At 47.8% G+C, this 27201-nt stretch overlaps 1 protein-coding gene across 2 annotated transcripts; it reads right to left on the bottom strand.

Annotated features, from left to right (window-relative positions):
* CDR2L (cerebellar degeneration related protein 2 like) lies at window positions 1-27201 on the bottom strand. 2 transcript variants are annotated; one of them, XM_073310653.2, is made up of 5 exons: window positions 26398-27201; window positions 8776-8888; window positions 7678-7826; window positions 6566-6763; window positions 1-3286 (listed from the first exon to the last, which is right to left on the bottom strand). In XM_073310653.2, exons 1-5 carry the CDS (start codon window positions 26474-26476, stop codon window positions 2401-2403), a joined length of 1425 nt encoding a protein of 474 aa, XP_073166754.1. In that variant the 5' UTR covers window positions 26477-27201; the 3' UTR covers window positions 1-2400. The 2 variants fall into 2 exon arrangements, with proteins under 2 accessions (XP_073166754.1, XP_073166755.1); XM_073310654.2 differs by having other exon boundaries at window positions 6599-6763.

Here is a 27201-nt window from a genome sequence, read left to right as displayed (position 1 = left end):
TTTCAGCTTTCAGAATACTGGGGTTTCTTTTTATTTAGGAAGAGAATAAAGCATTTTTAAATATATTTATCTGATGTACACTTAAACTGAGATGCTGGTTCATACTTTACAGTGTTTGAAACCGAAAGTGATAGTGATCCCCTTCACATTGATGCAACAAACAGATGACTTTAGAACAGACATAGGTTCAAAAGTCCCCTAGTATAAAGATTTAAGTAAAGGAACATTAATAATCAACACACCAAGTATCATGACAGTGGTAACAAAGAGCATGGTGAATTCTCTGAGAAAATCTACTTGACACTTACTTTTTTTTAGACAACTGCTTTCCATTATAAATAAGGCATGAAGGTTCTCCATACTGTTACCAGACTGATAGCCACAATCATGTGTATAGCTCCTAATACTTCTGAGTTTGGGGCCACTGGCCATCTGAAAATGTCAAGGGTGCAAGAGAGAAGCTTTTGGCATTGGGTAGGTTGGGAGAAGGTATTTGCAGAACTGGGCCCCTCTGGCCGGCCAATCTAAGAGGCAGCAGTGGTGATGGTTTGGGGGTCGCACCTTTGCAAACTGCCATGATGGCAGCCTTTTGAAAAGAAAGGACAAAGAAAGATCGATTCTGCAAAGTGCTGAGCACCCTCAATCCTCACTAATTTCAGTGGGAGCAGAGGGCAGTTGGCTTCTCATGGGGTCAGGTCCTGAATTTGGAAAATAAGACGGGGGGTGAGAGGGGAGAAAATGAGATAAATTATGCTAAAAAAATAACCAAAAGCCAGATTCTGATCTCATTTTTACCAGTGTAACTCCAGAAAAACAGACTTTGGGATTTAAGCTGATGTAAATTAAATCAGAGTCCAGCCCAAAGTTTCTTTAAGTGCATGTTGAATACTGTTCAGTAATTTATAACTTCAGTAACTTATACCAACTGTCAGCATCCTCCCCTGCAGCTGAGCGCTCTGGGTGTGTATCTGAAGCTCTAATGAAATGCTATTTATCTGCATATATTCATGAGCCCTGTAAGATTCCACGTACGAATGTCTGACCAAACAAGGCCCACTCTTGGTTTCCGAGAAACAGATACTGATGATTCCTGAGACTGGGGAGGCCTTTTGTGTGTGTGTGTCTCTGTCTGAATCTCTTGGTGGGCATGTGAAGAAAGTAGAGAGATTCTGATGCTGGCAAATTAATTTGGAATATTTAAAACTCCATGGCAGGTGACAACCTTTGGAAAAGGCAGCTCAGCCAAGTTGGATTATTGTCAGCAGAAAACTCAGCGTCTGTCAGCTCAGTCAGGAGTATTAACGGTGAAGGTCTGGGGACAGTGTGATAAATACTGTTGTTGGTAATCACTGCTCTTAACACTTTAAGAATGTGGTGCTTTGTTGTTATCCCTCTACGGGTGAGTCACTGCTAATCTGTCTTTGCAAACCCAGACAAGTCATATTTTACGAGTTTGCTAGGAGCGGCAATGATATTTCTTGAACAGCAAGGCACAGAGGACCAATACCCAAACCTAGAGATGAGGGGTGTCTCTCTGAACCAGTAACAGCACTTCTTGTTTGGCTTCTGGGAAAGCCTTGGTCATCAGTTTCAACCATTAGATGAATTCAACCAGGCTGTGATTACCTGGAGTGTAAAAGAAGGATATCCTATATGCTTAAAATCCTAAGACTATAGACTGACTCATCCGGGGAGGCTGATGAAGACATAACAGTAACCAGTTCTACATTTCTCTTCAAGTTTTTCCAGTTGCAATGAGTTTGCATTGTAAATCTCTGAAAAACCTGACTGATAAAAGAGAATGGCTTAAATAGGAAGAACATACGGCCCTTTGGGGAACAGAAAGGTCAAACTAAAGTGTCTCAGGTATACTTGTGGGTCCTTTGCAGTAAACCAAAGAGAAAGAGAAGGGCTGGGTGTTCTGAAGCAGTCTCTGGAAGTTCTGATGGCTTTTTTTGTAACACTGCACCCATGCCATTCCAGGACGCTGCAGGAGATCCAAGCTTTTGCCTGCAGATAATCAAACACAGTAGCTGGAGGAGAAGCTGAAAGGGTGGGTAGTTGTTAGTTTCCGGTGTTTGTGATTTCTGGCTGCTGTAGCAACACATGCAGGAATTCATTGTAAAGTTTCTGAAACAATCTAGAACTACAATATACAGCTTTTCCAGCAGGTTCAGAAACCCTGGCAGCTGGGTTCGCTTGGAGCACTAACTTTAAAAAGTGACTTGAGTCTCCATGGCACTTTCTTGCCTTTGAGCCACGTAGGCCCCCTTCCTATATAAGAAAACAAAGTGAGAGGCCTCAAGGCAGCAGGGCTGCTCAATATTTCCTGGAGCAAAAGAGAAGAGCTGGTTGTTGAGGTTGCATGTGGGAGCAAAAGAAACACCGTGGCAGTGGGATTCATTTGCTAGACTTGTTTTTCACCTTGGTGGCGTTGATGTCGGCTTTCGTCTTCTGGATGCGTGAGAAGATCTCCTTGAAAAGGGCCTTGTACTCTGGCTGACTCTGTTCCAGCCGCTTGTCCACAGCCTCCACGTGTTTGCTAAGGCTCTTCTCTATTGTCTTCCGCTCTTCCAGCTCGTGACCCTCTCCCCGGAAGTCCCTGAAGGAGCTGTCACGAGAGATGGGGCGGGAGGTCTGGACTCCGGTGTGGCGCACGCTGTCCTTGTGCTGCCGGCACTTGCTGAGGAGCTCTTCGTACTTCTCCAGCAGGGCGTGGTACTGCTCGTCCACCTCCCTCAGGATTGACATGCCCCGCTTACGCACGTTGTTGGCGTGCAGTGTGTAGTTGCCTTCATGCCGGCTCACGGCGTCCTTGGCCACAATGGCATTGAGGGCAGTGTCGCTGCAGCTTTTCCGGACAGGGTGATTTGGGGAAGCTGTCATGGATGCACTGTGAGTTTTACTCCCATCTTCCTCTGCGAGGTCAATGTAATCTGCTTCGGGGGCATTGTTTAATGGCTCCAGAAGGGCTTCAGACAGGTTGTCCTCTCTGCTAAGAAGATACTTCTTGACTTGTTTCATCTGCTGTAGCTCCAGGAGCTCGGCCTCCAACTCCTTGATGCGCAGTTTGCAGCTCTCCATCTCGCACACCCGTTGCTCGAGATCTGAGTACTCCTGGATGACGGCAGTGTATTCGCGCTCCACCCTTTCCTTCCGCTGCTTCTCCTGGTTGACTTGGGACCTAAGGGAAGTCACCATGGCCTGGAGACGCTCATTCTCCCTCTCCATAGGGTTTTGGTTGAGCTCCATTGAAGAGCTGTGGACCTGGAACGCATCTTCATATCTGTGGCAAAGGGAGACTGTAGTGAGTTATTGACAAAATAATGGTCCCTTAAAGATACTGGAGCCAAATTCTGCTCTCAGTTAAACCAGTAATTTCACTGAAGTCCATGGAGGAGCTACCCTGGATACACACTGGCATAACAGAGCGAGATTTGGCTTGTGGGTGCTTTGTTGTTGTTTGTATTACTGTTATGCCTAGAGGCCACAATCAAGATTTGGGGCTCCACTGTGCCAGGTACTGTACATGCACATGAAAGCCAGTCCCTGCCCCAGAGCGTTTACAATCTAATTATACGAGAGACAAAAGAGCAGGAGGGGAGAAACACAAAAAGGAAGTGACTTGCGCAAGGTGACATACAGGTCAGTAGTAGAGATGGGAACAGGACTTCTGAGTCCTACTCCAGTTCCCTACCCAGGCTGCTTTATTCTTTCCCTTCACATGGAAACCTGTATCATGGATTCAGCAGCTGGCAGCTTCTCCCTTATCACTGTTACTTTGCAAAGGATCTGGGTTTTATACAGATCTGGCGAAATGCTACCTGACCAAGAGCACTGGAGATGGAACTTGTCTCCCTGTATACAGACTCGGTATAGCTCAGTCAGTGGCCATGTTAGCTTCCCCATTCTGCACCTGCTATGTGCCCCCACTCTGTCCTGGAGAACTATCGGTAGAGATGAGAGGACTGTTCACTCTCCATGACCCATATTTGGTCACTGGTCCCTTTGCTAAGATTGCTGACAGGATTGCCAGTTGGGGCTGCACTTTTGTGACTTGGATGCTTGGACCTTGTCTACATGAGAGTCATACCAATTTAACTTAAGCTGGCTTTGTGACTGATTCCGATTCCTGCGCTGGTTAAACGAAACCACTCCGTTAGTTTAAACCAGTGCACCTTTTCTCATGCAGATAAGGCCTTCACTTTTGGCAACATGAGTGACAGCCGCCAAATTAATTTTCCACAAGCCCCCTCACAGCCATTTCATAGTAATATCTTCAAGGCACTACCAACTTGGGCTGAAAATACAGGGCTTGAGATTTTTCCCGCCTGGGCTGGTAGAGATTCATTGCATCAACTTTCTGTCCTGGAGAAGGAAGGGGACATGAGCCAAATGCTAGTCATTTTGCTTCTGGAGTATTTGCCTACCTCCCACTCTCCGGTAGTGATTGAACAACACTGGCCTAGTCAGCAGGGAAGGGTCTTAGTCCGTTCCCACCCCTTCTGTTTGAAAGGAAGGCAAAGCACTGATGGCACCTAGGATTGGAGGGAGAGGAGGAATTGGCAATAATGGGAATAAAGTATACACAAAGTTAGAGCACTAGGAACCTGCTACCCATCTCCCCTTCCCCCGTGCCAAAGGCTAACATTGTAAGCTGCTGCTGTGGAATCTGTGCTCATCTGGCATTTGGCTTTGCCCACCAATTTGAGGCTGAAAGCCACCAGTAATGTTTGGTGCCCCGCAAAGGAGTGAAGTGCAGTGGTTCCAATGTTAGTAGGAATCTGTGTTCGTTACGTATGATACACTGACTTGCAGTGCCTGTTGCTTTCCTGGGCTAAGGTATCTTTTACTTAATGCAATAATAAAGAATGTTTTCAAAGCCAAAAAAAAAAAGGGAGGACAAAAGTGGGAGAACCCACCCTGAAGAACTGTGTTTCTGAAAACAACAAAGTAGTAAAATTGTGGAATGTGTGTTGCAGCCTCTGAGCTTCACCCCTCCCTGAAAAACAAACAAACAAAACTTGATTGTGCTGTTCTGTGTCTAGGAAGTGCCAGCTCTCCAGAAAGAGTAGGAGGAGGTTTATAAAATGAGGGTAATGGAAAAAGCCTCTTGCTGGAGTAACCCCTCTTTCAGTGCTTCTGTGGCATGGAAACCACATGAAATATTCTCCCCCATTGCGGTCAGGAAATCTGTTTTTCTTCTCCACCCCAATAAACACCTGAGTTAGAACAGATTGGAAAGGATAAAATACCATCCCTTCCCCTCTAGGCCTTGGATGGTGATGGGGGGTATTGAACAGATTTCCTAATTACTGTAGGTCAGAGTGACCTGCAAAACCCAAATGCAAATTTAAAAGCCAAACTGTGCAGTGAGGCAATGTTGGTAAAGCATGACAGGGGCATGGTGGGAAAACAACCACATAGATATTGAGTAGACTTTGCCTGGAGGTAGATTATGCCCTTGTAACATCCCCTTCATTGCTCCAGTAGAAGGCTGTGCATTTGTATCCCATGGCAGTGCAATACTTTCCTATAGGATAGCAGGTTTATTGATTCTCTATTTAGAGAAGTTTCCATCATGTAGGAAGCTGAGCAAGAAATGTCCCTAGGAGGTCAATGAATTAATACTGTGGCTGGATTTTAGACAGGGTGGGATGAACAATAACATATGTGTTTGTACAGCACCCAGCACAATAGGGGCCTGGTTCATTACTTGGGCTCCTGGGTGCTACTACAATACAAATAAATAGCAGTAATATGCGTGCAAAAAACATGGCTGCTCTACTATAGCTGTGGCAGCAGGAGAGGATGCAGGATTTCACACACCTCTACGTCATCTGTCTGGGTGCAGTTGATAGGGAGGTGCTGGCTATGCTAGCTGCCCCACTAGGAGCCTGTCGGGGTGAGGCCTCGCCCTTCTACGCACTAGACAGTGGTGGGAGAATCACAGTGGGGGAATACAGGCTACAGCTTTTTAGATGTAGATGCAGCCCTGCTGCCTAACATGTGTTTCCCTACAGCACTCAGGAAGCAGCGTGCATGAGAAAGGTAGAACCACTCCCACTTGGGCTGGGCACCTTCTTTCCTTGCCCCGGTGCAGCTCCATTTCATAAGAGGCTATATGAGCCCCCGCAAAGGGGTAATCAATCTCATGATTCAAGGCATCAGCAAATATATGACCAGGAAGGAACCCTACCAACTACAGAACTGTACAACTGTGTGCATTAGCTGTGGGTGGGGCTCACCTTTTTCTCAAGCATCACGTATTGGGCTCCCTTGCAGAGGTGAGATGCTAAACTGATGGTAAATGGCAAATCCTGTGTTAATATTGCTCCTCTTTTTGAGTCAAACCCACAGTGTTCCCTGACTTGTGCTACTCTAATGGACTGGGGTAGGTAGGAATGAAACCTGCCTCCATCTCGTGCTGCTGGTTTTCCCCTTCCCCTCAGCAGAAATGCCAGTTTTAATGGGAAACGCTTTCCACATACAATCCAGGGTAATTAAGGCAAAGGCGTATTTGCTGATTCCCAGGACCTTGATGATATTCCCATAGTCTCCGCACCTGCCTTTCCCTCTCCTTGCTTCATGGTGATACCTGGGGCTCAAGCACAGCTCCTTGAGGCAGGGGAAGGTATGAATGGTTCGGCGCCTCTCCCTTTTCTCCCGCCGTATGCGCAGCTGCTCTAAGCTCCGCAGCTCCTCCACCTGTTTCTGCAGCTCCTCCACTTGGTTCTGAAGCCCCTCGATGGTCTCCGTCAGGCTGCCAGGGTCAGAGAGAAATAGAGGTGAGGTGAGGCAACAAGGAAGTTTAGGCGCCCATCTGCCGAAGGTCTTGTTTAACAATCTCCTCCCACAGTAGGGGAAGAGTGCACTCCTTTGAGGGCAGACCCTGCATTCTTTGTGTACACCAAAGTCCTAGACGGGGGAAATTGTGGGTGCACTTCTAACTGTGATGAATTCTGCCTGACTGTTTTCACTCTTGATTTAGATGAGGGGTGCATATGTGTAGAGGAGGAGGAGGCAGAGGAGTGCAATAATTGGGGATTCTATTCTTGAATCAATTGACTAGATCAATAACCTCCTAGGAATTTGCTCAATCCTAGAATATCTCAGCATTTAAAAGATTAAAGTAGGATGAAAGCGAGTTTATTCCTTCTTCTCTTTCTCCCAAAGAAATAAAATGCAGAGACTGGCCGGGGTGGTTTCTACACCAGTTGTGAATGCAGTTTGTAAAACAGTATGTAGATCTGTGACACTAAATCTTTCTGCTTGTATAGCCATTTAAAAAAGATATTGTGTTGTACAAGTGTAACAATCTGGTGCTCACAAGGACTCACCTTGGTCAGGGTCTCCTTTTAGAAGGGAAAATGTTATTGATAAACTGGTGTTAGCTGGCAGGAAATATCCTAGTCTGGGCTGCTCTAGAGGTGAAACTAGTATCCTGGTACTGACTGGTGGGCATTATTCTCCTCTAGAGCTTCTTGACATGCCTCTGATCCTGTAGTTCAGGGAATGGGGGAACTCCAGGTGTTTTCCGAACAGACTCATCTGTTCTTGTTCAGGACTGCCAGTCATCTGCCCTACAAGGCAAAGCACCTTACCACACCCTGGTCCCTTGGCTATCAATCAGATCGCTGACCTAAGGAATCCAGCACAAGCAATGGGGAGCATTACCATTGTATCTTCTGCTGGGATGTCTTGCTCTCCAGCACAAGCTTCTGATTAGCCAGCTCCAGGTCCCGTGCTGTGAGATCCAGCTGCTCATAGACCTTAGCATGCTGTTCGTTCATCTGGCGCAACATCTCCAGCTGTTTCGTCAGGTACTGCAAAAAATTCAGAAGTCCATTAAATGTGAGGCGATCCAAGACCTGTGCTTGTGCACAAAGTCCATCCCTGAACCACCTCCCTTTTCACTTTGTCATCAAGGGGACTTGATCCTGCAAGGTACTGAGATCCCTCACTGTCCACTGACTTCCAGGGAAGTTCAGGTTTTTGGTTCATCTGCCTAAAGGAACCATGTTACCCTCACTCTAACCCTGTCTCCCAAACGCTATTCTCTGAGTGTCTGCAATGTCCTCTGCTGGCCAAAGAACAGTGATGTGCTGCCAACCATTTAGAAAGAGGCTGCTATTAAAATGCTCCTCTCTGCCGGTGGGGTGGGGTGAAGGACTGTGGAATCTATTCATTTATTTTCCCACAACGTGAGATTTGCAGCAATTGCATTGTTTGCTCTTGTGTGTCCTCTCCCTTTTCCCTGCCCTGCATCCGTCTTGTCTTTGTGGAAGGGACAGTCTCTTATTCTGCATGAGTGCAGCGCCTAGCACGGTGGGGCTCCATGCTCAGTTGGCTACTAAACACGGTCACTAATAACTGGAATCAGGCAGGGATGCACTGGAATGATCGCACCCTTTCTTCTGTTCTGAACAGAAGTTGGTTTGGGGTCTGGTTTAGGAACAGAATAAGGGTGAACATGACCTAAATCCAACCAAAACAGAGGCTCCCAATTGGGGGGGGGCAGAGGGACCCTCCGAGTGTGGAGCCCAGACTGGCTGATCTGCTCTATTAAGACTTAATCCACCACTGGTTCAATCCCTTCCATATGTGGCTTTAACTCCTCTCCCCCTCAGCACATCCCTCCACTCTCTTAACAGCCTAGCAGCTCCCATTGGCTACAGTGAGGCAGCTAAAATGTCCCCTGCTTTCTCACAGCTGAGCCCCTCAGATGTGGCAGCAGCAGTAGGGAGTTATCCTGGGCTTCGGCAGCATCTGTACCTCTATCTCCTGCACTTGCTCCTCATTGGTTGCATACATCTGTTGCAGTGAATCCTCCAGCTCCTTGTTACGCTCCAGCAATGTCTTCCCCAGTTCGGCTGCCAAGTGCAGGTCTGAAAAGTAAAAGGTACAAATTGCTGAGACTGGGGCTCCCTGGAACCATGGCATATCAGGGCTGGAAGGGACCTCAGGAGGTCATCTAGTCCAACCCCCTGCTCAAAGTAGGACCAATCCCCAATTTTTGCCCCAGATCCCTAAATGGCCCCCTCAAGGATTGAACTCACAACCCTGGGTTTAGCAGACCAATGCTCAAACCACTGGGCATCGGAGGCTGCAGTGTGGAATGGCTGCCTGGAGGGCAAATTGGCATTTGGCCATTGAACTGGTTCCCAAGTTCTTCATCCTCTAGGCATGCAGTTCAGACACTTGGCTAGCTCCTGAATCTGCCTGTCTTTCCAGGCGAGCCTTTCTCACCTAGTCACTGGGAGAGCAGCAGGGGTAGCTGTCTCAATTATCCCTCCTGACCCTGGCGGGATGCAGAGGGGACAGTGCTGGCACTGATTGAATCCCACCCTCTCTGGCTTGCTGTCACTGCACTTTAATGAGCAGCCCCTCTGGGTGATCACTGCTGGAGTCTGTTACCGTGGTAGGACGGAGAGACCAGAGCCCCTCTTGCTCTCCCCCCCACACTCTTAGGCCTCAGCTTTCACAATGGAATTAGCGAGTTCTTGTTCCAAATGCCTTCCCTGTGATTAGCTCTTATGGAACTGCACCCAGCTTCCACGGGATTTAGATGTGCTGGCGAGGCTGCGTCTAATATGGTACAATCAGGGCAGTGAGTTTTCTCACTGGCATCTGCTGAGTTCCCCAAATCGGGCTGGTAACTCTGCACATGCTCACTGTTCTTCCCCCTGCCCCCGCAGCCTCCCCGTGGTAAATAAAAACAAGCCCTTTGCCTTTCAGCCTGGTAACACAGTGTTGCCAACTCTCACAATATTTCTGTGAGTCTCACAATAATTGGTGTTTTTCCTTAAAGCCCCAGCTCCTGGAGTCACGTGATTATGTGAGACTTTCAGCTTTTAAAAAAAAAAGTGAATTGCTAACCCTCATGGTTGAAGAGAAAACCTTGAAAATGTAGACCCAACAGGCTACAACACCCACTCTGGCCCCTAAATAACCAAATGTAGGATGAATTTCAGGATAGCTATGCTGTAGCCTAAAGCATTTGCAGCTTCTTCCAGAGGTTAATTTGACTTGGCAGTTGATTAGGAGGCAGTGATATTTAATTGTTACAGCAGGGGACGAAGGTCTGGTCCACACTATGTGGTTAGGTGAATGTAAGCTGCCATGCGTTGCAGAACTGTCTTCACTTACATTTGGCTCCCATCGACGTAAGTACCTCTCTACGCCAATTTAGTAACGCCCACCTCCCTGAGTGGCGTAGAGTCACAGTCAACATAATTAAGTCGACGCAGTGTCAGCGTAGATGCTGCATTGCTTAAGTTCACTGTTGCTGGCTTTCAGGAGCCATCCCACAATGCTCCACGCTGACAATACAATCGATACTAGTGTTCCTGGTGAGGGACGCGCACCGCCAACACAAGGAGCCAAGCGTGCGCATACGTAAGCGATTTAATAACTGCAGTGACTGTGTGCCAACGTAAGTTAGGTCGACATAATTTTGTAGTGAAGACATGGCCTGGGAGTCAGGACTCCTGGGTTGTATTTCCACCTCTGCCACTGACTTGCCATATGACTTAGGGAAAGTCACTTAACCTCTCAGATTCCCGCTCTGCAAAGTGGGGATTATATCTACCACTTGTTAGGGGATCTTCAGAGGAATGATGCTCCACTGATGGTGCAAGGTATTTTTTTATTATTACTAATCAGTTCTGGCAGTTTCTGATTTTAGCTGTAGACATAATGGAGCTTATATGGGAAGAGTGATTGTGTGCATGTGGCGAATGGCGATGCACCTTGGCTGGTTGTGCTGGGAGACCTCAAATTATAGATAGGGCTAGCTCTCTGGATCTTGTCCTGTACTGGTTGGCTGGCAGTTACATCCTTTTCCTTGAGAATCTGCTCTCCAGCCATGGTCTGTACTGTGGGGGTTAGTCTGAGATCTGACCTTTTAACGATTATCCGAGTGACCGGGTCTGAGGGCTGCAATCATTGGAATGAATGTAATCAATATATCGGCACAACTACTGGTACGTAGACGACCTTCACCTTCCTTTAGCCACGGAACAGCTCCCAATTTCCAAAGTGCTCTCAGGGGACTGAGCGCCTGACAGAGACGGGGGAATGGTATGTTAGACTCCAGCTGGGCTGGAGAGAATTGCTTCTCCTTCAGCTGCTTGGTTTGTGGTTAACCGCATTTTCCATTGACAATCCCCCATCCCTCGCCAGATCATCTATTTTTGCCAATCATAGACATGTCACAAATCTCCTCCTGTCCAGCCTGATCTGGCTGGCAAGGAAGGCATCCCCAGCACAGAGAAACCTTGAGAGAAGAGTCCACGCTGCGCTCCAGGCAATGAGGCAAGAGACTCCCGCTCTGTGCGGGATTACATCAGCTCTTTCCCACCATATGGCATCCAATTTAATCAGCTGGGGTTGAGTTAAATGGATTAGGCCTCACAGGATCCTGCATCATAATTTAAAGGCCCCTGTCAGCAATAATTGAACTAGAAAACAGGCAGTGTCTGGGGAGATGTATAAAGAGATTCTACAGCTCAGAGGTGGAAAACTGTCCCCTCCCCCCATTTTTTTGGTTTTGTTTTTAAAGAGAATGGGTAAGGGGCCAAGAGACACAAGGCAGGAAAGAGGAGGATCATCTGCCCTGGTACTTGTAACCTGACTCAACTCTATAGTCCTCCGCTCATCCAGGGACCATACACACATCCACCAGCCGCAGTGCCACTGACCATATTGCCTCGTCTCTAGTTCTTCTCACATCTGGGTCTCCTCTCATCCACTTCAGCTGGTCTCTTGTTTGGCTCTTCCCTCCCTCTAAGATCTATTGTTGGCACATGGATGTGCATGGGCAGGCGGGGAGCTGGAGGCAGCTCCCTAATATCTTCCTTCACACAGGTCCCAGCTGGACCTATGGCCAAGCTTGTCTCCTGCTCAGCAGGACTCAGATGCCCCATTCCCTTTTTCTTAGCTAGTGAGACCTTGGAAACTAGCTGCCTGTTGTATTTTTGTCCACAGATCATTCAGGGGGTGGTTAGTGTTACACAAGGATTTAGTAGAACAGTTGTGTACATCTCCTTGATTTAGCTGTTATACTGAAACCTACCTCCACTCCCCTTCTCCACACAGCGTGCGAGAACTCACCCCTTCAGCAAGTGTGAAATTATGGTGCAACAATCCAGATACAAACTAAGGCTATGTCTACACTACAAAGATAAGTCGACCTATGTTAAGTCGACTTACAGCCACCACATTAATTACTGCTATGGCCGATGTCCATGTTACCCTCCTTCTGTTGGAGGTGCACATCCTCACCAGGAGCGCCTCCATCGACTGAAGAGGGGCAGTGTGGGTGTCCGTGCAGCTCCCCACCAGGAGCCCAGATGCCCCCCAGGCTTCTCACCTCCACGTTCCCAGCCAGGAGTAGAGGGGAAGCGGCCCGGGGCTTCTTGCCTTCGGAGGAGAGATCTGCATCAGGAGTCCAGTCAGCTGCTGTGCTTCCAGCAGGGAGTCAGGACCCCAAGGGCAGCAGGGCTCTGACTGGGAAGCCCGAGCGGCAGCCTAAGCCTGGAGCCTGGGTGGCAGCCCGCCTTGAAGCAGAGACCGGGTGTCCGCTTTCTTGTCAGTTTCACGGCTCCAGCCAACAGCCGATGCGAAGAACTCACCCTAAGTACACCAACATAAGCCCTGCGCGGCTCATTGAGGTGCTTTTATGATGTCGACAGAGCAGGGGAGTTACATCGGCGGGAGGAGCATTTCAGACAAGACTGACTTTAGTTGACAAACCGGTGAAGTGTAGACCAAGCGTAAGGCTCTCTTGCCGCTCGCCCTCGGTAGTGGGCTCTGACATGGCCACTGCAGTTCATGCAGCACAGCTTCATTCTTCAGGGCCTCCTTAGGCCCCTACCAGAGAACTAGGTGATACAGCTACAGAGTTAAATAGGCATTAGTAGCCAAGGCTATTCTACAGATATAAGAGCCCTGGGAGGGAAGGTGTGCTTTGCTCTGGGGTTGGGAGATGCAGGAAGGTTATTGCAGATGCCGAGAGCTGCAGAGGAGAAAGCTCTGGCATTAACAATGATCAGGTTGTGTGGAGTGGCAGAGAGAAGGCCAGGGCTTGATGAGTGGAGGGACTGGGCAAGGGAGAAGGGCTCTGATTCTGAGGGGCTGCTAAGCTGAACTCAGGGCAGGAAACAGAGGTAGCTCACTGCTGCCTTTTTAGTCTGCACCCCCTTGGATTCAGGAGGCAGCCGGGGGAATGTTCCAGTCTCCAGGATAAGTTAAAACTACTCCAAGGCTATTGCAGCAGCCCAGGACAGATCTGGCCAAATGCTTAGGGTACCCCTACCCTGGGATCTGAAAGAGAGGACAGTGTAGAGGTATTCTGCTGGCCTTACGCCTCATGGGGAAAACCCCCTGTGAGCCTCCTGCAGGCAATGGGAGTCTTTCCACTGACTTCAATGGGTGGTGGATCAGACTGTATGTCCGGGGCATTCCCAGGTGGCTCTTTCTGACAGGTATCCTGGCATAGCCAAAGACGCATGCATCACCGGCATATAAGGGTTACCATTAAATAGAATTGAGCATCTCTTGGCTACTGTGCTTTACATTAGGTGCTGCATCAGCCTGCATACGGCAACCACCAATAGAGAGGGCACAAGGGTGACTTAATGTCACTGTAGCCCCCCACCCTCTGGGCCGAGTCTATGGAACACGGACTCTGGTGCAGAGGCCAACCCCGAGGGGTATTTTCCTTCACCATCTGACAAGACATTGGTTTGTTTGGGGGATTTGGGGTCTGATGTTGCGTAGAGATGTTTTGCCTACTCCCTGCTGCTAGAATTGTGATCCTTTAACTGTGCCGGGTTCCTTATTAATATGGCCTTATGCAGGAGGATATGATCGTGTCATACAGAGCAGGTAGTTCTGATATTTTTTTTCTCTTTTTACATTTAGATAATTGAGCTATGTAGGCTACAAAAAGCAGCCCCTGCATAATAAGTTCCTGATTTTTCAAAGGGGCTAGTCACCTGCAATTCTAATGGAAGCCAAAGGGAGGAGCAGGTGCTTGACAGCTTTAACTCCCCTCCCCTCCCCACCCCCCCCACCCCCAGCCCCAACCCCCCCACTGCTTGTTGTAATGAGCCAGATTCATCCATCATGGAATTATGCTGAAGTCTAGCCATTTACAACAGGGATCAAAGGCCCAGATCCTCAGCTGGTGTAAACTGGTGTCGCTCCACTGATTTAAGGGCACTCATTGGTCTCCAGGTGGAGTGTAAGGCCCTATGACCTGGTATTGGCTTTCTCTCTGTGCCATGTGTCCACAGCTACAGTCAGCTAGGGCACTTGAGTTGGATCCTCTAGCTATAAGGGAGAGGGAACATCTGGCAGGGAGGGCTCTGGGACTCCGGAATTTGCTCCCCACCTTGGTCTGAAATAGGCCAAAGTTGGTGATTTTTTTCCAGGCCCGCAGCAAAAGGCACCTGCTTGAGAATGTCTCTGGAGAAGGCTGAGGGTCTGCAACCTAGTTGCTGAAGGTGGTAGTTGGCACAGATGATTTGAATGCTGATGAGATTGAATTTAATTGTGTTTACTGTATAATTAACAATGTTAGGGCCCCAAGAGCCTTGGATAAGTGTCTTTATAATTTTAAATCTGATTAAGTAGAACTACCCTGATTTACAGCAACTGGGGATCTGCCCCAATATGTTAGTGGGGGGTTGTACATTCTGGGCCTATTGCAGTGGGGATCCACTCCAGTGAGGCTTTGCATATTGTATTATCATGGTTGCTGCTCCACCGCAGGCGATGCAGTGAGTCTGTACGTGAACAGCTTAGAGCTCCCAAGAAACCTTAACAATGGAACTCACCAGTGTACAGAGAGAACAGGCTCCAGCTGACAGCAACCTGCAAGATGCTGAATAATCTGCAGTGTGGGTAGTAGGGTGGATAAAGCTCTTGTAGGGGAGGGTGATTCAGGTGTGCTCGCCCTGGGGAATCGCTTCTTAAATAGGTGTAATGTGCGGTGCAGTCTGGCACAGTTCAAAGCCAAAAAACTGAGGCAGGGATGGCAGAGACAGGTGGAGTAGTGCCAGGAGAAGGGCATGGCTTGAGGATGTTCTGTTCCATGGCAGGTTTTGAGATTTGGTTTAGTTTTGCATTGGAATGACACCAAAACACTTGGTGTCTGCAAAAATTTCTGGGTTTTTGGGTTTTTTTGGATCAAACCCAAAGCTTTTTGATTTGGGAAGGGGTGTGTGTGTCCGTGTCCGTGTCCTGGGTGAATCAGATCCAGGATGAAATCCTTTCTCTGCCTGATTTAGAGCAGAGTTTTTCATCCCAGATCACCGTAACTACCAGGTTGCAGGCATGCACACACAGTCTTCCTCCTCCCCCCACCAACAAAAACCTCGTAGGAACTGATAAGTCTCTGCAAAATGGAAGTGTTCTGACCAGCTCTAGTCATTAAATCCACCAGAGGCAGAGCCAACTCCCCCTGATTTCCTTCCTTCATCTCAAATGGGTTATAATGATCATGAACAACCCTGATGCATATGGATGTCATTGCTGATCTAATGAGATTTGCTGGGACTTTTTCTTGCTTTTGTCATTCCTTTTCTTTGTCCTTTCTTGGCCTCACTTCCTTCACTCCCTCATACCCTGTTGTGTAGCCTCTGGGTTGGATTCTGCTATCCCCCAGCCCAATGGCAGAGGCTGTTGGCAGTGGAAAATCCACAGAGGGAGAGGTAGTGCTGGTGCATTCCTGCTGCAGCCTCCCCTTCGCCAGGAGTGGGAGCCAGTGCAGCTCACAAAGTGAGCAGCTGGCTGGGGTTGGAGCATGGCTTGGGCAGCGGGGACATGTGCTGAATCAGGGGCCTGAACATAAGAACGGCCATGCTGGGCCAGACCAATGGTCCATCTAGCCCAATATCCTGTCTTCCGACAGTGGCCAATGCCAGGTGCTTCAGAGCTTGTGTGTGACAGGCTACTGTGGAGCCTCAGCCACAAACTAAGGCCTGGTCTACATCTAAAACTTGGGTTGTCCTAGCTCCTTTGCTCAGGGCTGTGAACAATTCACCACCCCGAGAGACATCGTTAAGCCGGCCTATGCCCCCCAGGGTGGATTTACAACAGCAATGGGAAAACCCCTTCTGTCGCTCAGTCTACGCTGTGAGGGTGTAGCTACTGCTCTAATTCTTGTAGTGCAGACAGACCCTAAGCTGCCATCATCCACCGAGTGGAAAACCCCAACCTACCCTCCCAGGGCACAGGGGCAAGGCTGGCTCAGGGAAGTATAATTTGCATCTCGCTGTGGCCGCTTGAGTAAATCTGCCCTCTCCAATTTTTCCAGCATCTGTTGCTCACTCTCTTGCAATCTAACCCACCTTCTTTATATTCCTTCCCTCTTCCCCATCTCTCTCCTTTTGCTAATGGATCAGAGAAATAGCTTCTTTTGTCCCTCCATTAGCTTCTCTTCTACCTATTCCCTCCATTTACTCTCTACCCCATGGAGAAATTCCCCTCTGAATGGTCACAGATGTAGACTTTCCCGGCAGGGGTCACTTTGGAACTAACCTATCACAGGAATTTTCTCTCTCTTTTTGTGAGTGCCTGTGTGCACACACGTATATAAACCCAGTGGGCCTAATCCTGCTCCCGCAGAAGGCACCCTGTGTTTTGCCACTGATTCCAATGGGAGCAGTGTCGTTCTGTGCCATTCTCCACCTCTTGTCTAAACATCTACTTTGTCACAGCCTCTCGCCTGTGTTTGTCTTTTAGGCACAGTGGTTTCAAAGTGGCTCAGTGATTGGTCACTTTGACTCTTCGTTATCGGGCCCCTATTATAAACCTTTCATAAAGAAATAAAACCCTCAGCTGCCCAGGAGATAAGAGGGTGCTGAAACTTTCCTGTGCAGTGTCCTCCAGGCAGCTCTACAGTGAAAGGAGAAGAAGCTTCCCTAGCCAGATCAGCTGATAAGATTTCCTGCCCATTGACAAATTCTTCAGGGAGAAACACCTCCATGTAAACTGCTAAGGGTCTGCGTCAGAAGGTGGCCTGGCCTGGAGCACCTTCCTGTGGCAAGCTGCCATGTGACAAGTGCACCTGCCTAGGTGTCCCCAGAAATAATCCAACAGTCTTTCTTAGGGCAAATGGCCCCTGTGCATATAAATCATAACAAAATCCCCACAACCACAGTCCGGTATTCCCCAGCATCAAATACAGCCCTGTTGTCCCTCACCACACTGCTGCCCTCCAGGGCGAGCCGTGGCGCCTCTCACCGCCCCCCAGTACAGCCCCAACTCTGTCTGTCTTTTCCTGTCCCTAGACTAGCACAGCCTCCCTAGCCCTTCAAAGTGGAGCGCAGCCCTGCTCTTCCCAGTAGGAGCCCCCACAACCGCTTTTCTGGGAGCATCCTTTCCAGGGGAGTGTCCCTCACTCCCCCTGGCCCTCTCATCGTTCCTATGGGTCCAGCTGTCCGTCCCCGGAGATGACCGAGGGTTAGCACCTCTGCTGCTCCCCTGCCTTTTGCCCTCTCCAGCCCTGGCTCGTGGGCTTGCGGATGCCAGCCAAAAACCACTTTATGTCTCACTCTGGGACTCCTACACTCCCCTGCTCTCTGGCAGCTCTCACCTGCCCTTCCTGACTGAACCAGTCTGCTCTGACTCCCTGACCTTCTGGCGCCCCCAAGTGCTGCCCCACCCTCTTAACTGGTCAAATGGAACCACCTGCTCTGGCACAGGGAGCTGGACTGGCTTCATTTACTGGGGCCAGCCACCCGGTGACAGTCTGATTCTCCTCTCCCTTACATTGGTGTAAGTCAGGAAGCCAACGGAGTTGCACTGGTTTTAAAGGAGATTCATGCCCCTAATGTTGTACTCGTGCCTCTGGCTGTCTATGCAAGGGTCTTGCACGTTCTTCCTTCCCTTCTACTTCGTATTACATTGATTTGATGTCTTTCAGTGCTTCCGGCTCTCCCGGGCCATCACCACCAGCCCTATTGTCCTTGCCTTCCATTTAATCAGCAAGAGTTGGCTCCAAGCCTCTGAGCAGCATTCTTGCAGGAGGGGACAATGGATGCAGAGCAGTTAGTGGCTGGCCTCTTGATGAGTGACCACACTGATACCCACGCTATTCCAGCAGCAGTCCTTCGGATGTGGCAACCTTGGAAGCCACCTACCTACCAGCACTTCTGCCTCCGATTGCCTCGTGTGCTCTGTCATGGGATGACAGTGTATAGAAAGAGTCACTTTCTTTTAGCACTGAACAAAGAACTTTAACAGAAGAATAAGGAAAACAGAATTATCCCTACTTTACCTTCTCTCTCTGCTATACCAGAAAGCATCTGCCTAGAATTTCCCTTAGTACCCCTCCTGCCTGGCTTCTTGCTTTAGTTTTAAAGAAACAGTGCACACATCCTCACCACATTCTTGCCTGTCATTTATCTCCTTTGTTCTCTGTCTTTTCACAGCCACATATTCAATGTCTAGAAGTCCCATTAGTCCAAAGCTACAGTCAGTGGCCAGTAGAGGAAAAGATAATACAGGGGGTGTAAGGCCAGAATCTCTCCCTCTTTTGCCTGGGCTTGAGGGACCCTTACCCACAGTTGAATCTATACCTCCCAACTCAGGCCATGCACAATCCTTCTAGCATAAATTGTTTCAGGGGTAGCAAATAGGCTATAAAGCCATTTGCCTCCAGATCAATAGTTTTCAACCTTTTTTTTTATTTGTGGACCCCTAAACAATTTGAATGGAGGTGCATACCGCTCTGGAAATCTTAGACGTAGTCTGTAGACACCCCCTCATCCCACCGAGGTCTGTAGATCACAGGTTGAAAACCACTGTTCTGTGGTAACGACAACCTTTCGCAGACGCCTTAGACATAGTCTATGGCCTCCGACCACAGGTTGAAAACCACTGCTCTAGATTGTTAGTTCAAATACAGCCTAGCAATTAGTATCAGAAAGTCATTATCAACTGGAGGCGATTGAGTGACCTACATGAAATGAATGAGTGATCTCAGTCCAGTTCTTGGTGGACAAGCTGTGATGGATTTGGAGCTGCCTGTAATAATGAATGAATTCTATATGTTTGTCGGACTGTTCTATGCAGTCTTGTTGTAGCTGTGTCAGCCCCAGGATATTGGGAGACAAGGTGTGGGAGGTCGTATCTTTTATTGGACCAACATCTGTTGGTGAGACAGACAAGCTTTTGAGCTACACAGAGCGCTTCCTTGGGTCAAGTCTGACTGTTGTAAGAAGGGGTTGTAGTGTGAATACAAGGGGTTAATTCAAGAAGAGGTTGGCTGCACATATGCAGGAAGGAGGACAATGGCTTCAGATAGCCACCCATTTCCACCCCCCAGGGACAATGCTAGAGCCAGACACTTTGAAGTGTCACCTTTGATGCCCTGCTGAGTTCAATGGACCAGTTCATCAAGAGTGCGGGCAAGGGGTCCCTGCTTGTAACCACAGGGAGGATCCAAGCCCAGGAAAATTGGGACAAAGGACTGTTTAGGGGTAAAAAGTTCTCTATCAGGAAGGGGGTAGTTGCTGATGAGAAGTGGGTCTCAAACAGAAACCTGGGAAAAGTTAAGCCTGCCAAAGACTCCAGGTAAGAGAGCTGTGTGGAGATCTTTGGTTGCTTTAAAAATCCTTTTCCCTTATGTTGTGCCATGTTTCTACAGTTAAGATTAAACAATACTTTGTTTTGAGAATGCTGTTTTGGGTCTCTATTCACTGCTAGTCACAGCTCCCAAAGGGAAGAACCAGAGGCGCCCAAGTCTAGTCAGACATGTTAAGTAATCATGGTTGGTACATAGGTTACTGTAGTTAAGCACCCAGTCTAGGAGCAGGAGGATCCTGGGATTTCACTCTGTGAGAGGTGAAAGTACAAGGCCAGAAACCTGAAGGGGTGCACTGAGACTACAGAAGGGGTCTGAAGTGCAGCTAGCCCTGCTACTCTGAGACAAGCATCCACATAAATAAAAATATTGTTGCCCCTTCTTCCAATATTTTTGTCCCTTGTGGTGGCAGATGTCTGGGCCTTGCTGTTTGGCTTCCCAGTCCTAGAACAGAGGTTGACACAAACAACATGCGGGGCAATACCTTCTTTCAGGAGTCTCTGCCCAACACCAGTGCCCAGGGAGCAGCTCTGCCTCAAGAACTGACTCTAACCAGAGCCCAAGGCATAGAGCAAATTCCTCTGCTGCTTGCACAAACTCTACCTCCAAGGACCACTACCTCTACATAGCTTGAAGTTATGCAAGGGTCTAACAACAACCAAGCATGTCTTCCCAGGACTGAACATTTGCTTGCATACTTAGAAAACTAACTTGGAAGACTATGTGTAACAGCACCACATGACACCTACAATAACAATATTGTCATAAATGGCAGAGAGAGGTCAGAGATGACTGAATGGGCCTGGAGACTGAACCCTCTCGCTCCTAGGACGAGGCACGTTAGCAGGGCTGTATAGGGGAAGCTTGCACTGTTAGTGGCCATCCTGTACCCTGCGGGTGAGATCCCTGACTGGTGCAAATCAATATAGCTTCACTGAAGTCAGTGGAAGAGTGCTGATTTATACCATTAGGGGAGCTGACCTATTGCGTAGATACACAGAGTAATTCAGTCTCTAGGGCTATCGTCCAGCACCTTTTACAAAAACTTTAAATTCACTTTAAAAAACAAAACAAAAAAACCCCCACACAACTGCACTAGGTGCAAAGATCAGAAATTTGAGGCCCTGAGCTCGTTCTCCTCCAGAACATTTTCCAGGCAATGGGGTGCACGGATGAAAGAGCAAATATAACACCAGCTTTGCAGCTAAGCCCAGCAGGTTGCTTGGGTTTGAGAAGAGACTGCACATTGCTACTGCACGTTGCCTTAAAGCCCTGGGTTGTAGAGTGTGTCTAAAGGGCAGCATAGCTCTATCAGAAAGATGCATTCCTTGCAGTCACAAAGCGGCATTAAGTCCCACTGGTCAGAAAGAAATGTATGCTTAGGGGCTTCCACAGGGAGACGGGGGAGCTTGCTTCCCCCTGCCCTTCTTCATTTAACACTCTGGTAGCAATGGAGGCTGGTGGCCTCTGAAAATGCGCGAGGGAAGTGTGCACAGCAGAACATGTTAAACAGAACTGTCCCATTATATGTAAAGGGTCTGATCACTGATGAGAACTCAGCACTTAGCAGGATTGAGCCCCCATCTTAACACTAATAATTTGTTAAATATTAATTAAATATTGTAATTAGAACTAGGTTTTCTGGGCTGGGTTGCCTTGTTTCTAACTTAGGTGGTGGGGGATCAGGCCCTCATGTGGAAAGTCAACCTGGAAGCTCCCATCGCCTTAGTGGGAGCAAGATTGGGCCTTTTCCCTTCTCGCTCTGAGTGGTTTCCCCCTCAGTCTGCTGGATAAAATCCATCTCCCTGTCACCAGCCAACTCTGTCTGGTACTGAGGAAAAGTATGAAGAACCGAAGTCATGTCCATGGGAGAATGGTGCATCAGACTGACTGGGCTGTTTCTAAATGGTCGGTTGCTCTTAGGCTCTGACTTTCCTAGACCCAGCAATAATGTGGCCTGCTATGGCTGGAATGTCCTTTAGCATTCATACAGCAAATCCTCCAGGCACAGCCTAGCCAAGGAGAAATACCTCTGGTCAGCTGGGCTGGAGACACAGAGAATTCATCTGGTTTTCCTCTCTTCTAATTCAACTGTCTCCCACATCTGGAAATATGAGTCTGAATTTTAACAGATGGTGTTGAAAGGAGCTTCTATGTGGGATTATGAAAGGAGATTCCTAAACAGATTCTATGTGGGATCCTCCTACTCCCAACTGTCCTGCTTTTTACAGCTGATTTGGGGATTTTTATACCGGGAACTTTTCAGATTCAGAGAATCTCAATTCTTCCCTAGCTGAGATGCAGAGCTAAATATGCTCCCTTTTCCACATCTTATCTGGCCATCCGGTCTGCTGTGCTGTGCTTGTTGTTTTAAGCATCTGATTTCCAAGTGGCTCAGCAATTAGTCACCGAAAACTTTCCATTACCCAAAGACACATTCAGTGTCACACTCATAAATAAATATAAAAGATCCTGGGTCCTTCCAACTGTGCAGCTTTGGAGGAAACCACCACTGTAATCCAGGAGGTCAGGCGATCATTGTGACTTCTCTCCAAAGCTGTGCAGCCAGGGTTGTTGCATCAGGAGGGATGGAACTTGGGATGTTCTGTGCACCCCAGTGCAGTGATTAGTTCGTTCCTGGATGAACTGATTGGTAGTTGCAGCTTTATGGACCACCATGTTTTAATGTAGACTATGATAGAAAACTGGGGGTTGGGTCTCCTAGGCACACCAGGGGCTGTGGTTGTTAGTTAATGCAGACTCTAATCCTGCTACACATCCATGATGTTTTTGGGTCCATGGCAACACATAGGACCTGATCTTTAGAGGTGCTGAACGCTTGTGACTCTGCACCTTCAACTCTGTAAGACAATGGGAGCTGTGAGTGCTCAGCACCTTGTGTAATTTTCATTCTGAGTATGTAATGTAATAAGCAATACAAATGCCCAGGGGAGGAATAAGGCAGGATACTTAGGCCTGGAGATCTCAGGGATGCTGAAGCTGCAAGGCCCAGATTCTGCATTGTAGTGAGGCTGCTTTGCACCACACTACTGGTGCAGAACGGCACAGTCTGCAAAACTGGCCACGGAAGGATCGCACCAATGTAGGGGAATGTAGAGTGGCAGAGATCTCGCTTAGTGGTTTCTATGCTACCCCCGTCCCTGCTGCCAGCATGAAGAGGTGTCTGAGGGAAAGGGATTATGACCAGGGCTTCCTTCAACTTCTCTCAAGCCCCGTGTTGCTGTGTTAGCCTCTTGAAACTGTTAGCAGCTGATGTAACTTGGAGCAGCTTCCAGGCTGTTCTGATTGACAGTAGGGGGATCTGGCCCAGGATCAGGGGAGTGCAAATGTCACCTTTGCAGCCTTCTTCCTGAACTGCACTGTGTGCTTTTTGGCTGTAGATCTAAGAGAATGACCAAGGAGTCCATTGAGGGGAGCTGCAGGACTCTGAGGACTAGGGAGAGGGATGACAGAGAGAAGGACTTATTTGGGAGATTTGTAGAAGGAAGATAAAGGAACTCTGGGAGAGGAGTAGAAAAAGCTGTTGGATTCGGTGTCCATTTAGTTTGAATCCAAGTGCAATTTACTTTAAATGCGTTCATTTGTTTGTTTTTAGTGCAAATGCTGTTTTAATGAACGGAAAAGGTGTCCCTTATTCTCTCCAGGTTGGGTTTTCTAATTCCAGCTCATCCTCACTCCCTGGAGCTCTCTCAGCATGGGCATTCCATGGAGCATGAGGTCACTTTAACCACATCATCCTTTTCCAGCTGCTCGGGAGGGCTCATTGTCCCCTTTCTCCATGACTTTACTGTCAATACTTTACTGTTTTATTCCTTTCTTAAAGTCACAAGACACCTGCCCCAATAGGCCTTTCCCCAGGCCATGGAACATGATGCTGTAGCTAAACTGAGCTCAAACTGCATGTATCCTCCTATGGAATGTCGTTTGTGTTAAAACAATGTGGAAGGAAGCGTTGCTTGAATTGGTGAAGCACAACCCAGAAATCAGTAGCATTGTTTTAATTGTGTCAGAATAGCCTTTTTTGTTTGTTTTGTTGTTGTTTGTTTAAAAATCACAAAGGCATCTCCAGAGACAAATCATAGGCGTGAAACAGTCCAATTAGATCCTCTGGTCCATCTCCTTGCTTGACTTTACAAGCTGTCAGATTTCAGGGCTGGAATTTGAATCTGCACCTCTAGGGGAGATGGTGACCTTAGTACAGCACCGTAGACCATTCTGCAGTGAAATCAGCTAAATCATGCATCAGAACTGTTTTGTCTGTGTATGAACATACTACAAGCTCTTTCGGGGTAGAGACTGAATCTTCTTATATGTTAGCACCCCCATGGCGCCTGGTGGATAATTAGCAATTACGAGGGTGCTTCAGAAAGAAAATGATTGGGGTTTTATTTTCTCTTAAAAATAGATGATTTCAGCAACATTTTTAAAGTGCTGAAGGCTCCATAGGGCATATTGGGAAAGAAGCAGGTGCTTAGAGCAGCGCTGGAGTTGTGATTTACGCTCCACACTTACCGGTACCCAAGTAGTTAATAAACATAAGCATCCGAGAGCTCCCAGTTAAGCTGCCCGTTGCTTAGCAAACAGTTTTGGGCATAAATGTAATAAATATTTGATGGCACTGCTAAATCATGATAAAGTCCCAGCAACCAATGGGTTCATCCAAACCTCCTCCACTCTCCTGGCACTAGTTTGCCTTTCGCCCTCCCATCCCTTGCCCAAATAAATGGTCTTGTAGAATATCCTTTTATCATCTCACTGTCTGCCACGCACTGCCTTTTCTCCATGACCCCTGGGCCGTTGGCATTTTGATCTTCTTAGTAATGCATAATGCCTAATAATCTCACTCTATCTTGAATTATTCCCCTTCCACTCTGCCACCTCCTAAGAACTAACAGCACCATGACCAGCACATTGTCATTGAAGATTTGACCATACATTATTAGGCTGTAACAAAAATGCTGTAATAGCAGTGTCCTTATTGAAGAGCTTTGTGCATCATACAGATTAATTACTGTTGTAATTACCCTGCAGTACCATTTCACTGATTTCAGTTAAAGGCTTCTCTGACTCCCCTTCAGAGTTAGCTTAGATATAAATATTTGTATATAGCCCCCACTTTCATAGAAGACCGCAAACCCTTCAAATGAACATTGTTTTCTTCCATCTCCTAAAAACTGAGGGCTGGATTCTGATCTCAGTTATGTGGGTGTAAATCTGGAGTCAGTGGAGTTACTCTGGATTACACCAGAGTGATGGAGATGTGAATCTGACCTGGTTTTAAGATTCTTTTAGTGTTGTAAATGTTTTACATTAGAAATGCTGACTCATGAAACAGACTAGTTACAAGGCTAAAATAAACAAGCCCCTCATTGTTCTAAGCTTCCTACACTAATTTTTGTTTTTTGGTGTGCATCTCTGTTCCATAGCAGGGCCTAGGTCCCTTAGGAGCTATGGGAAGAAGCCCCCAACTAAGTGAATCCTGGATATTCAAGAACTCATAGTGTTTATTTAGTTGACTAGTCTGGGCCACCCAGGTCCCAGTTTAGTTCAGGCATCATATCTTGTGAAACAGGTTCTGCTATGCAGCGATATTTCTCTTCCAGCAGCTGAGAAAGCGGAGTTGGAAACTGATTTGGAGGGCTCTGTCTTCATTAATTCCTCAGCCCCTGCCCTCCAGCTGAAGTTGTGAAAACTTTAGATCACAACACCATCTACTGTAGTTATGACTGACTAGCGATACACATGCAGCTGGACAACCGTATCAACTATTTATTTGCCGTTCACTGTTTAAAAACCTCAAATCTATGCATATAATACAAAACATTACACTGGTGACCTTATTTTAGTGTCATTGATTTTCATTGAGCATAGATAGTCGGTTAAGTTAATTCATGGGCCTTTGGTCTGAAATGGGAGAGCAGTTTTTCCAGTCATTTATTTACTGAAGTTTGACTCAAAATATGAAGATAAGCAAAAAACAACAACCACCAAACACACAATGCGACTAACACCCCCCCCCCCAGTCTTTAGGATTAAAACTATATGGAACAAATGCAAATGTCGAGGTGGAATTATGAATACAGACTGTTGCTTTAAAACAAAACTTCACAAGTGAATAGTCATAATTTTTTTTTAACTTGCTATTTCTCCTCTTCACCGGTTCTCTGCTGCCTTTGAGGCAGATGAGTAAAATCTTCAAAAGTGCCTACATGGCTAAGGAGCCTAAGTCCTATTGCATGTAGGGTCCTAAATCTTGCAGGAGCTTTTGGAAAATTTGCCATATGTCCTCAATTTGGGAAAAGTCATTTCTGATTTTTGTTTGAACTGCCTCTCCTGACTCTCTCTAATTTAATCTAATCTCTCTAAAGTTTAAACAGTCTCTCTAGGTTTTTTAACTTTCTGGCCTGGATTCTGCCCTTGCCAATTTGACACCGGTATAACTCCACTGAAGTGCATGGTGTTCCACCAGATTGATATCAGTGTAACAGAGCAGTATTTGACTCTCTCACTATACCCAGGGTTTGAACTTTACATTGGCTTTTCCCATGAACTATTAAATACCTGCGGTTACATTTAGATTTCCATCTGGTATCTGATAGGCACCAGAGTTGATGAGATTTCAAAATGGGGGTGTGTGTGTGGGTGGTGGGGAACAGACTGTTTTCCCCCTAGAAAGAGGATTTGCTCCCCGCTCATTATCCCCTCTGCAGCATGTCTGCACTCTGCACTTCCCAAAGGTTCCCCCCCTGGCTCGGCTATGGGTTCAAACCTTTTCTTACCCTGCTCCAGGTCTTGCTGATCGTACCAGGGCTCCTCTTCCTCACTTGGAAACTCCTCCATCCTGTCAGCGCTCAGCATTTAGCACCCGCAGCCCAGAAGGACACGCAGAATTAAAAACCAAACCCCAAAAAACAAAACCCCAAAACCCCTACAGCCGTAAACCCACGAGAGGCTGGGAGCGTGAAGGGGCTACTGCTGCAGCGAGAGCAGGGGCGATTAAGGACTAACTGGGGGCGGGATACACTCCAGCGGATCGAAGCTCTGCTTGCGGAGGCGGGTAGGGACCGGGGGCCGGGCGGCAGGGCTGAGATTGGCCAGTATTGCCCGCTGATGCAGAGCTGGGACAATGCAGCTGTCCTGGGGACTGCTACAGCTGGTACCAGGCTCCAAACGCTCGCTCTGCTCTTGCATCACCCTCGCTGTCCGTCTCCATCATCCATCTGCCCTTGTAAGGGGGAGACGCGGGGGGGAGGAAGGGGGGGTTAAGACGTGGCAGGCGTCCCTTCCCTTCCCTCTGCTCCCAGTCCGACAGGCCGAAGGGGCGGTTTTGTATGGATTAACTGGGAGTCTGGAGACTGCAGGGGTGGTGAGTGGTTTTTTTTTTTGCACCGGGATATCTGAGAGATGCACAAAAGAAAGAGGAACCTTCCTAGGCGGCGAGTTCCTGTTTCTGCAGCTCGGTGGAGACCTCTAGCATGGTACTGCTGCATGTAAAGCCATGCACAACGCATGGGGAGGGGTCTCCCTTCCCTTCCCTCTTCTTCCACCCCACACTTTAATCAGAGGCATTTTAGCGAGGCGGA

Source organism: Lepidochelys kempii, chromosome 14 (genome assembly GCF_965140285.1).
Source record: "Lepidochelys kempii isolate rLepKem1 chromosome 14, rLepKem1.hap1, whole genome shotgun sequence".
Taxonomy (NCBI): Eukaryota; Metazoa; Chordata; order Testudines; family Cheloniidae; genus Lepidochelys; species Lepidochelys kempii.
The sequence above is the reverse complement of the archived record's forward strand: the minus strand, read 5'-3'. Positions and strand labels throughout refer to the sequence as shown.